The sequence below is a fragment of the Cololabis saira genome, chromosome 2, assembly GCF_033807715.1.
Source record: "Cololabis saira isolate AMF1-May2022 chromosome 2, fColSai1.1, whole genome shotgun sequence".
Classification (NCBI taxonomy): Eukaryota; Metazoa; Chordata; class Actinopteri; order Beloniformes; family Belonidae; genus Cololabis; species Cololabis saira.
The window spans coordinates 34,970,922-34,983,422 of NC_084588.1; the positions used below are offsets into that span (position 1 = coordinate 34,970,922).

At 41.6% G+C, this 12,501-nt stretch overlaps 1 protein-coding gene across 1 annotated transcript in view; it reads right to left on the reverse strand.

Annotated features, from left to right (window-relative positions):
- kiaa1549lb (KIAA1549-like b) overlaps positions 1-11,379 on the reverse strand; it is a 93,176-nt gene extending 81,797 nt beyond the window's left edge. The window contains exon 1 of the mRNA XM_061744411.1: positions 11,103-11,379. Coding sequence (XP_061600395.1) covers positions 11,103-11,298 — 196 coding nt within the window. The 5' untranslated portion in view covers positions 11,299-11,379. The remainder of the gene's footprint in view (positions 1-11,102) is intronic.
- Between the last annotated feature and the right edge of the window lie 1,122 nt (positions 11,380-12,501).

A 12,501-nucleotide genomic window follows, 5' to 3' on the forward strand; every position in this document is an offset into this window, starting at 1 on the left:
TTATGTCAAAACAACAGTATTACTCCCTTACTGAAGCAGGTTTCAAAGTGCTGACAGCTTTCAAGTTATGACCAGTCACACAAGTAAAACACACAAACAGTGTGAGAGGATGGAGGAAAATATCCATGAAAAGATATGAATTATGTAGCTCGCACAACTTTTGTTCCGGAGTGGGATCAACAGTAAGTGTAACCATTTGTGTGTGTGAGTGTGCAGAGGATAAGTTCTCCAGAGGCAGTGTAGCTGCACGCTCAAATAATCCCAGTAATATATTGATGAATTGGCCCATGGGAAACAACCTGTCTCGCTTTAAGACTTCAGAACACCAGAGAAAGGCATAAATCAACCAACTTTCAAACAGCATGATTTTAGATTCATGAATGCGCCTTAAAGTGAGTGAAAATCCTTATGTGCTGTGTGCATGACACATGTTAAGGTTTAATATGTGCTTGACTACAGGTAAGATCTTTCAGTAGTTTGAGAAAGTGAATAAAATTATCTGCAAAGGTTTTTCTACATTCTGTCAGAAAAACATTTTGATAACTGACGGATAAGAAAAGGGTTGAACTTTTCCTTTAAATCTTCTTTGAGAGTGGCTTCCTCTCAAAGCTTCACCCATGCTGTCATCTCTGTAACAAGTAGGCCACCTCCACCCTTAACCTGCTTTAATAGAGCTAGAATTGAAAGAGCGATGTGACTGAGCCTGAAGCTCATGAGCATTTTTATAGACCGTGAGTGGAGAGCCGATGTCATTTCATGTGGTTTATAATCATTTTTCCTACAAGATGAAACAACTGAACTGTTGCTGATGTCACCACAAGGCTGGAAATTTGATGTTTATTGGAATAAAAGCTCTTTACAAATTAAACTCAGCAAATTTAAGAAAACTTCAATTCATTTTAATTCGTTGAAATTATTTAGTAAACAAATCACGCCGCAATGGGAAAACTCTCTGCTCATCCTAGCACAAAGTAATTGTGTTAACGGGAGATTATTTATGCCAATCTAGCCTCAGTGTCTATCTAGTAGCAATCTAATTAGACACACAAAAGATCAGCATGCTCAAATTTACATGACAATTTGAAAATTTGTTACCAGGTCCGCTCTTGAAAATTCCCGGACTAAAAATGGGGTCACAGACCAACAATAAAGGCTCCACTGATAATTCTATAGATCATTAAAAAGAACGGTGTTGGCTCTGAGCACTTACTAAACAGCTTTTCATTGTCTTTTAATTGCTTCAGTTGTTATATTTTCATGACAACATTTTGATTGAATTAACATTTCGTTTATGACAAACCAGCTGAGGGGAAGGAATAATTAAACTTAAAAAAGATTTTTAAGCTTTCCTCCATCTACCTTGTAGAGGAGTTTTTTTGTTCACCTGTTTGCTTCCAGTTAGCAGCCTCTATTTCCTCCATTATAACATCAGCCGCTCTCATGAACACAATATATTCATTTGTGTCCACAGAGAATAATTGCTAATGGTAGCATTATTTTGAAGCTACTCTGCCCTAAAATGTTATTTTTGGATTCACTTGTGTTTTCAGTAATCATCCACATACAAGCTACGATAATAAGGTGAGGTTTAAAACAGGAAAACGCCTTCGCTGTGAGCACTGCCATCACATCAAAGTGCCCTTTTCCCGGATTACAAATGTAGAGATTATAGCGCAAAATGTGTTGGACACACACAAGGCACATGGCTTATAAATATACATTCTTTTGAGAGTTCTGTGTGGCATAAAAACAAAAAAGACGTCACTGCAAACACCATTTTTTTTTTCACTTCATGATTTTATCTAAAAGGCATTAAATGTTCCTTTCTCTCTACATTTTTTGCTCCAGGTGACAAATAAATCTCATAATCTGGACGAAATGCATAAATACGCCTACACTGCAAGATCTGGTCATGACTGATGTTGATAATATTTACATTTTAGATTTAGAGCGCGCTCAGATTTGGCAATCTGCACCGTTCCCAAGCATGACTGGCCCCCTAAGGCCTGGCTTGTTTGGCCAGTCGTGGCTCTGTTCCATCCTCAAGCAGCTGAAATGGCTTTCAGCTGCAAACAGTGGTTTGCAAAGTATTTGAATAAGACACACGTCCTCTCAGAAAACAAACAGGTGCCTAATGTAACAACATGATGCCATTTAAGTGACGAAGTCTGATCACACACACGAGTCACACATAAATCAGTGTGCCATCCTGCAGTGACAATACAGAATCTTACATCAATAATATTATGCAATTCTTTGGTCAAAGGGGGGGAAAATTACAGAGAAACAATCCATTTGGTGAATTTTCAACCTTGAAATGGCATCTCTTTTTACTGCATCACAGTTAAAGGGTGGAGTGAGATACTCTGCTCCATCCCCTTCTTTTCTGCAGGCTGTGTCCTATCTGTCCTCCACCCTCAACCTAACATGTGAATATACATTTGCATCCAAGTTACACTCATGAAACTTTGAAGCATGTTATACAGTATGAGGGAGTAAGAAGAACCTCGCCTGAGAGCTGACAACAGCACACAACAAACTCAATAAAACATATCTCCTTTCTGATGCATTTCTTTAGTTGTTTAGGAGCTTAAATTTAAAACGATAACTGATGTTGGCAACTTTCCATTCATGTTAGCAAATGTGTGCTAGTAAAGAATGGAAACTCACCAATTGAAGGTCAGCGAGTTCCTAGTCGAGACATAAAACATTAAACAAGGTGAGTGAAGCTCACATCAGCACATCTGTCCCTCACTGAATTACTTTCTCAAAACTACAAAGTCGCAAGGTTTTTGAGTTGGTACTGACTGACGTGTCAGTTTTACAATCAGAAAAAACTTTAAAGGGTATTGTTTAATATTTGATTTGTTGAAGGAAAATATAACACTTTAATGCTTATTAAACCATCATTTCCCATTCTGCCTTCACCAGACACAGAACTCAGTAAGTCTTCACGTCATGTGACTTCATGTGAATGTGTCTTCTGAATATGAAGTTTGTTTTTGACAACTGTCATCTTCTTGACAATAACTTTTTTTTTTTATGTTTTTTTACGGCTCTCTCATTACAGTCGACAGGAGCGAGGGCATCCTTAAGGTCCGAAACTGGTATATTGAAGAGTAAACGAGGGCTGTTAGAGAGGATATGAGATGTTATTCAGCAACCAGTCGTCTAATTTGATGTGTGAAGCATTGATGAGTCGTGTTGGTCCTTAAGTGATCCCATAGTACATAGTACCGTTGAGTATACAATAAGATCTGATTAGCATAAGACATCAACTAGGGATGGGCGGTATGGACTAAAAAATGTATCACGATAATTTCTGGCATTTATCCCGATAACGATAAATATGACGATAAAAAAAATACCAATTCAACTCCATCTTTTTAACTATAAATCTATCTCACTCTCAGATCCGCCATGTTTGTTACACAAAAACGTCATCAACAGGAATTTATCCTTTTTTCTTTCTAGCTCATTTCTTTCTTTCTTTCTTTCTTTCTTTCTTGATCATTTCTTTCTTTCTTTCTGGCTCATATCATCCTTCCTTCCTTCCTTCCTTCCTTCCTTCCTTCCTTCCTTCCTTCCTTCCTTCCTTCCTTCCTTCCTTCCTTCCTTCCTTCCTTCCTTCCTTCCTTCCTTCCTTCCTTCCTTCCTTCCTTCCTTCCTTCCTTCCTTCCTTCCTTCCTTCCTTCCTTCCTTCCTTCCTTCCTTCCTTCCTTCCTTCCTTCCTTCCTTCCTTCCTTCCTTCCTTCCTTCCTTCCTTCCTTCCTTCCTTCCTTCCTTCCTTCCTGTGTGGATTTAACACAGAACCATAAATCAGCTTTACACAAAAACGTCATCAACGGGAATTTATCGTTTTTACCGTGAGATGACAAATTCTTACCATGGGGAATTTTTTTGATGGTATATCGTGAACGGTAAAATATCACCCATTCCTACCGTTGAGTATACAATAAGATCTGATTAGCATATGACCTCAACCCTGTGATGTCCAGGGTGTACGACAGCCTTTCGCCCCAGGACAACTGGGACAGACACCGGCAGAATCCTGTGACCCTGAATAGGAAAAACTGAGAACGGAGTATGGATGGATGGACCTTGCTGCTACTGATTGGTTAAATAACCTGAAAAAGAAGGGCCATGATTGATACTAGCATCTTAACAAATAGCACTACACTCTTGGGTGTTCTTAAAACGTCCTGGATGGGATCTCTGTTAACAAGTATTTCATTGGACCTCATAACAAGATAGTGTTCATAAGCAAAAAGTTAGTTAAAAAAGCTGCAGTACCACACAAATCTTTGCAGATCCGGCTTAGGTTCCATGTTGTTTTGACGGTAATACTAAACTAAAAAGACGTCCACACTGTTTAAAACAAGAGTATTGTGGGTGGGAGCAGTTGAAAATGATTTCTAATCAGAGAGCAGACGCGTCAGGTGCACTTAAATCGCCTTGGGATGCTTTTCTGTCAAACTCTTGGCTCAGGTCCTGTGAAAAACAACAACAAAGTACTGCACTAATGAATGTACTGTGGGTAAAAACCATGGAGGAGCAAAAATTGGCCTCATTGCTATTTATTTATTTAATTGTGCAATCTGCTGGATTCCTCTGAGCAGTTGATCATATGCCAGGTTAACACCCACTAATCTAGGTGTCTGTCTGTAAATGTAACTTCTGCAGATCAGTCTTTTAGTAATAGATAGATGTTATTAGGTCCAATCTAGCCTAATGAATAAGTCCGGTCGTAAACCAGATGGAACAGAAAGGTTTTCAGCATAAGAGCAGAGTGTAATCAGCCTCGCTGCTTGGTTTAACAGTGGTTACCTTCTGCAGCCCAATAAGCACTCTCCAACGTGAGATTAAAGAGAGACACTTCTTTGAGACCGTCTAACAGGCCACACAATGCCCAACCAAACCTGACATACAAACACTTTTCTGGCTCATGGACCAGCCGAGCAATTATCAACGCTTTCCAATTCTCCTTAAGACATTCATGGTGCAGAAAAACTTTGCTAGCTCCTAAGTGGGTAACATTTCGAATGAATATGTGGGACGAATGAGCCTGTATGTCTTATTAATCTCATGTTCCCTCCTCCAGTGGTTCAGAGGGATTTGCTGAAATGCCAAATTCCACAGAGTCTGCCTGGAAATCCGAAGGAAAGCCTTTAGCTACAATTAGTATTTCAATTTATAACAATGGAAGACAAAAACAACATGATTCAATGGCAGTTTGCAATTAAATGTGACCAATAAATCCTTCTGACCATCTATTGTGCACAATAGATCTGGTTCAAACCAGCCAAAAAGTTTTAAATGTAAAACTTCTGTCTTGTGCCAGAGAAGCTGCTGGATCTGGCCATCAGCTTTTAAAGCCGGGCCTTACCCTTTAAGTACAATGAGCTTTACGGAGCCATCTAAAACCTTAGTGGGTGATTTAATTTACCTCAGCTGATGAGGCGTCCTATGGGGATCACGGGGGCATGTGCAAGCCTGGCATGCTTCACACTCCTCCTAACTTTGTTTTACTTTTATCATCTTTAGTACATGATGTAAAGGCGAAACTAAACATCTACATGTCTTCCTTGAATAATTAGCCTCCAGAAACCAAATCAAGTGCGATATTCAACAAATTCAAACATACAGTTAGCGGTATTGTCACATGTACACTCTTAAAGATGAGGCAATCTTGCAGAAATGATAAAAAGTTGCTCCTTAAAGTCAGATTTTCCCCGACGAGGCTCCGCACGCCTGCTCAGGCCCATTGTGATGCAGCGTGATTAACGCTGGCCTTTCGCAGAGCGGTGCGTTGCATTATACAGTGCGTCCCGATAAATCAAGCAGCCTGATGGCCTTTCTGAAGCGGCCGCAGAGCGCCAAGCCTTCATCTGCCATCAGCATCCAACAAACAGCCAAAAAACAGGGAAACAGACAAAAGAACACGGCCGCTCAAAGGTACCTTGAGATAACAGAGGGAAACGTGGAGATACCTCCCCACACATTCACAATATTCCCTGATAGCGCTGAACTATCCATGGGATGATCCGCAGCAGATGGTCCATGATGCTAATTAGAAGCCTGTTTGCCTTTGCTATCATCGCATCTCTGTGTTGGGGGAAAGCTGCCTGCTTTGTTTACGGCAGCGAGGGAGAAAGAAATGCACACCTTTGACTATTTTTTAATATCTGTCTGAAACTATGAGTGCTCTGGGAACGAATTACAGCACAGGGCTAGATAGCAGCAACTGTTCTCTGACTCTGACTGATTGCCAGTACTAACATCTTTTTCATTACTTGATAATACTCCTTTCGCTCCTTTGCTGTTTTCATTTCTTGCACTCAAGTTCCTCTACGACATTGAACGGGAGCCACATTGTCTCCCTGTCAAAACAAGTGTGTCGCATGTAAAACGAAGCAGATGGAAAACTATGTAACGTTATCTTTTCCTGAGAAATCATCGTGGATTTGTAAAATGACTTTTCACTTTGACAACGGCTCACCAAGACAAAGCCTTTCATCTCATTGAATTCTAATCAAAAATGCACATGAGGAGAAATCCTCAATCTTGACTGCGCCAACACATGCGCTCTGGACGAGGCACATGCGTCTCAAGCCCTGCTGATAGGGTTACCCCTCAACGTAATTAACTGTCGGACCATCAGTCACTGCAATGAGATGAAAGCAGAGACGTAAACGGGGAAATCCTGTCCTCCATTAGGTCCAGAGGACCGTCAGCACGTAGACAGGTTATCAGACTGAGCACGAGTCATGGGTTTCTTTGTATCTAAACCAGTTCCTGGGAGTTTTTTAAACGTTAACCATATAGGCGGCATTGAAAAACGGCACAACTGGAAACAAGGACGAGACAAAGGTGAAAAAATAATGAACCACACAAAGTAAGGAAAAGCACAGGTAAAAAAAAAGACGGAGAAATTCAACTGAATAATCAGTAGTGAAAACCTCAGACTAAATTGCAGGAGGAAATACAGTATCTCCTCTCAAAAACATTTCTAAACAGCAAGCAATGACTGGCAGCAGCTCAGGGATTTCACACAAAGAGGTCGGTGAGGTCAGCTTGTTGGGAAAGTTACGCAAGACACGCGTTCTAATGCCGTGTCCTGCACCCGCCGCCGTCCTCTGAATGGTTCAAATGGAAAAATGCCACTGGACAAAAACTGCTGTTGCTATAGAAACCACATGTTGTACTGATGCAGACATTAGGAAAAGAGGTTGGAGTCTGGATAATGCTGCCTCGCAGCAACTGAGAATGTTTTCATTCATTAAAACTAAGACACACACGCACATGTAAACACAGCCTGCAGCTCAGCAGGTATTGCACATTACTTGCAACGGTAAACAGATTTTGTTCTTGTTGTTTTTTGTTACACATCAACACAATTTGAACACGTGAAACAAATAATATTTAAGTATTTTGTTTTCACTTAAATGTTTGAATTAGAAAAATGAACCTCCCTGTCTTGATGTTTGAGGAAACTACACAAGAAAACTGTTTCATCCTGACTCAGACTTAATTTGTGTTTCTTATGATCTTATAATGGATAGATTTTTCACACTTTGTCTGCTAGATTGGATTTAATCTAAAGTAATCCAGAAACTTCTTCAATTAGTCTGATTTGTAATGCAGGAATTTGTGGGGGACACCTTTGACCTTTGCTATTTCCGCTTTGTTGTTGTCTGATTAAGCACCTTCAGTTTGGTTGTTTATTTTATTCCGACATCACATGTTGCAGCTTCTACATTGACCATAACATTGTGACCTGTTATTGAGTAAATCTGGCCACCTATGCTGCCAAAACAGCTCTTAACAAAACACATCTGAGGATATTACTCATAGATCCATCGCTCCTGTGGGTTCAGGGGTCTCTGTCAGGTTGGTATCTGGAGAGGCAGCAGGCTGGGTGAACACATCAGACTCTGTTATACTGTTTTAATTCTCGCTAAGCTGTTGTTGTGACCAAATGAAGTGAATTTTTCCTTACATAGTATAATTAATATAAAAAAATGTGTGTCTTTGTTGAGAGTTTGAGATCCCTGGTACTAAAGGAACCATCTGAAACTGAGCCAACCCACCAGTCAATCCAAATGATTACAGGTCCACACTTACAAAGTCCCATTAATCCTTATCTATGTCCTACTAAGCATTATTCATGCAATCACTCACGCATAAATGCACAAGCCTAATAGAAAATGCTAGAAACGTTGTGGAAAATGCTAGTTGGGAGGGGAAAAGAAACAAATAAAACTGTACAAATCAAAACCAACCAGCAGTACGGTACTTAATAAAGTGGCCGGTGCCGGTGCACATATACACACACACACACACACACACACACACACACACTCTATGCAGAATGCAGCACTCAGCCTCAGCAATCCCACAGCAACAAGGGCCAGTGTGGGGTTTCAGCATCTTGCCCCGAGGACATGTGAAGAGGCTGGGGATGAAAGCTGGTGTTCTGAAGGGAAGACAGTCCCCTCCAGGGCCACCTCCAGCCTGACTCCCCCGTACAGTGCAGGCCAGCAGGACGGACACCATACTGAAGTAATATGTGGGCAGAGATGAAATGAACAATAAAAACTGAAACAGTGATGCAGTCGCTGAATAAGTGTGACTGACGAGTGATGACAAAAAACAAAAAACATTCCTTCGGTGTTCATAACTGATACTGCAGTAAGTTGCATCCCTCGTTCACAAAATTATGAATTCCTCTTAAATATCCAGAAGAAGCAATGAAATGATGAGGTTTAATAGAAAGCAAAGTTTAGAGGTTATTCCAGTCAAAGACTACTGTAGCAGGTTGATGTACAGGCATTAATCTTCCTGGTTTGGTGTAGACCGATCACTCTCTGCTTCCCTGTGCTGGGAAATGTTTAAGCTCAAGAATCCCGATGCCATTTGTGTTTCATAAGCTTTTTGTTCAGGTGAGTTTTAAAGAAAATGAGTGGCAGGAAGAGATATGGGTCTTTTGAATTAGTCTGTTTTAAAATTTGCAGGACCTTTATATCAAAGTGTGACTGCAGTATGAGGACACTTGGATCATCACACCAACCCGTCAAAGAAACTCTCATCAACGGGAATATTTCTTTCTTTCTTTCTTTCTTTCTTTCTTTCTTTCTTTCTTTCTTTCTTTCTTTCTTTCTTTCTTTCTTTCTTTCTTTCTTTCTTTCTTTCTTTCTTTCTTTCTTTCTTTCTTTCTTTCTTTCTTTCTTTCTTTCTTTCTTTCTTTCTTTCAGGCTCATTTCTTTCCTTCTTTCTTTCTTTCTTTCTTTCTTTCTTTCTTTCAGGCTCATTTCTTTCTTTCTTCTTTCTTTCTTTCAGGCTCATTTCTTTCTTTCTTTCTTTCTTTCTTTCAGGCTCATTTCTTTCTTTCTTTCTTTCTTTCTTTCTTTCTTTCTTTCTTTCTTTCTTTCAGGCTCATTTCCTCAATTTATCGTTTTTACCGTGAGATGACAAATTCTTACCGTGGGGAATTTTTTTGACGGTTTATCGTGAACGGTAAAATATCGCCCATTCCTAATCTGAATTACATGAAGCTTGTATGCTGAAAACATACAACGGAGCATTGTGGGGTGTTTTTTAAAGCTAAGAAAAGAGTACATCTTCCACTTACAAGAAACTAGGGTGAACACACACTAAATATTCTCACAAAAATAAGATTTTACGTGCACATGTACAGTGCAAGTACATAGTTGTAACTCCCCTGTGCATTCATTGAGTCTGACAGGAGGAAAGGCCAAAGGTCAGTCTCTGTCACCCAATATTTATGGCATCGCTCAGGTGCTGCAGCTGCACTCGTGTTTAAGCATGGACGTGCTGACTGCCAGCAGCAGCAGCAGGAGGAGGAGGAGGAGGAGACTCTGCTACTGTAGCAGAGCATGAGCAGAGGTGAGAGCCGCTACATCACAGTTTGCAGACTGAAGAAGGTCGACAGAGCCCCTGCTTGCTTATCGCCTACAAAAAGCATCTGCTTCTGCTCTCGTTTCAGCGTTGAGCGGAGCCATCTGTGCTGAAAGCGGCACCAAAAATCACACGGAAGGAACCGGGGGATGCTTTCCAAATCAGTGCACATGCAGCGAGGGATCATCTTTCGCAGTCGAGCACTTTCCCCGAGCCGTGACGGTTGAAGGGCAGCAAAGTCGGCCAGCCTTACCTCAGCTGCCTCTTGTGCCGCCTGAGACAAACCGATCCCCGGTGGACTACAGTATGTGTGTCATTAGTGCTGACCCAGATGCTCTGAAACACTGACTGTCCCGTGACTGCACTGCATTCCCAGAATAACTCCCTAAAGCTCGGTACAGACAATAATAATGTTTACTAATCTCCTTCATGAATATGCAACCCAAATAAAATGGCAACAGAAGAACAAGGAGGAAGTGAAGTTGAGCTGAGCTTTACAATGTTGAGGTTGAAATGGCTCGTACAGCTTCACGAGGAGAAGCAGGGGGGTTTTCTCGTGTGACCAATAAGACAAAGGAGCCCACTGGCTTCAGGCTCAGGTGGAAAGATGAGTGTGAGAGAGATGGTTACATCATAAGGGAGCAAATCCTGAGCAGTGCAGTATCAACACAATCTCTGAAATATCATGTCATATATCAGTGCAGTCAGCAAGAGACTTCCTCCCGTGTGGCTGATATTCTGTCACAACACTTAATCTGGAAGCAATGCAGCAAACAGCTTCTAAGTGCACGGATCACAGATACGGATGTACTGTAAGTTTTTTTTTATGTCCTTTGCACACAAAAAAAAAAGAATGGTTCTTTATGGTTCTCTATTCACTCCACCAGTTCCAGCTGCTCAGCCTGTGATTCGTGCACCTTGCAGAGGATTACAACAAGCTTGCCTGTGTAAAACAAAAAGATCAATTTTCCACCAATTTGTGCTCTTATCCCCATCGCTGCCAAAGACGCACACGCTGCATGGCTTTAATTTGAAAGAGGTTCTAAAGGCTGATTTATGGTTCCGCGTTACGGTGCGCGTCGCCGCGAAGACCTACGCCGTACCCTACGGCGTAGGCTCTGCGTCGATTTAACGCGGGACCATAAATCCGGCTTAATGCCACAAATCGGCGTGTTTTCTCTCACCGTGTGCGGCCGCGGAGCTCCGGCCGAGCAGCAGGAGCAGAGACACGGACAGCAGAGCGTTTACGAGCATCCCCGCCGCTCCGGCTCGCAGGCTGGTCCTCACGCAGCTCCCCTGCTCCTCTCCTCCGGCCGCATCCCTCACCCCGGGGCGCCCTGCCCGCCCATCAGCCCTCACACCGGGAGCCATGTCCAGCATGGGATGAGTTGCTGAAGTTTCGCTCGTGAATAATACATTGGATCAATCCTCGTGCGTGATCGGGGGGTTTGGTGAGATGGGGGGGGAAGGTGCCGTCCAGGGCTGGATGGAGAGACTGGAGATGCGGGGCTGGGTTGCAGAGGGGGAGACAGACAGACAGGGGCGGTGAAAAGGGAAATTGAGAAATGCGCCCTATGGCTCGGCTCTGCTCGGTCCTCCCACCACCACCGCTGCTGCTGCGTGGCGCAGGGCGGCACATGCAGCACCCTATAATGGAAAATGTACGGAAGACTATTAGGGCCAGGCAGGAGAAAAATAAAAATAATATTTTAGAGGAGGAAGATTTTTTTTTTTCATTGTGCACTTCGAGAAAAAAGTCAAAATGTCGAGATTAATGTTGAAGTAGCCTACAATTTCGAGAAAAAGTTGAAATGTTGAGAAAAAAGGCGAAATGTTGAGAAAAAAGTTGAAATGTCGTGAATAAAGTTGAAATGTTGAGAAAAAAGTCAAATTTCGTGAATAAAGTTGAAATTTTGAGAAAAAAGGCGAAATTTTGACTTTATTCTTGAAATTGTATTTCAACATTAAAGGAGCTTGAGGCAGGATTTATGAAAAACAATTGTATACGTTTTAAGTTATCTAGTAATAATGTCAGATGAAGCGTTCCAAACCAAAAAGAATGAGCCCTCTAGTGTATCTCTCCGTTGCCTTGAACAGGCTGTGTGCTGCAAAATGCGCTGCAATTCTGGGCCCGAATTTCCCGCGCTGTCCTGCGGATGTGACGCCAAATGACGCTGCATGCGCGTTCGGCCGTGCCGGCTTCGCTGTTGGCTGCAGTAACCCCGACGGTCATCGTAGCGCTAATGAGTCTCATTTCTTATTCTTGCCTCAAGCTCCTTTAATCTCGACATTTTGACTTTTTTCTCAACATTTCGACTTTTTTCTCAACATTTCGACTTTTTTCTCGAAGTGCACAATAAAAAAAAAATCTTCCCCTCTCAAATATTTGTTCTACTCCATGGCCCTAATACTCTTCCGTAGAAGCGTATTGTATTCACTTGAGAAAAAAAATCTGCTCTGATTTTCTGAATTAACGAGATAAAATTTTTATTTAAAAAAAATCCTTTGTTTTTTCTGAATTAACGACATAATTATCTCAGAATTCCGAGAAAAGTTTTAATGAAAAAAAAAATCTGCTCTGTT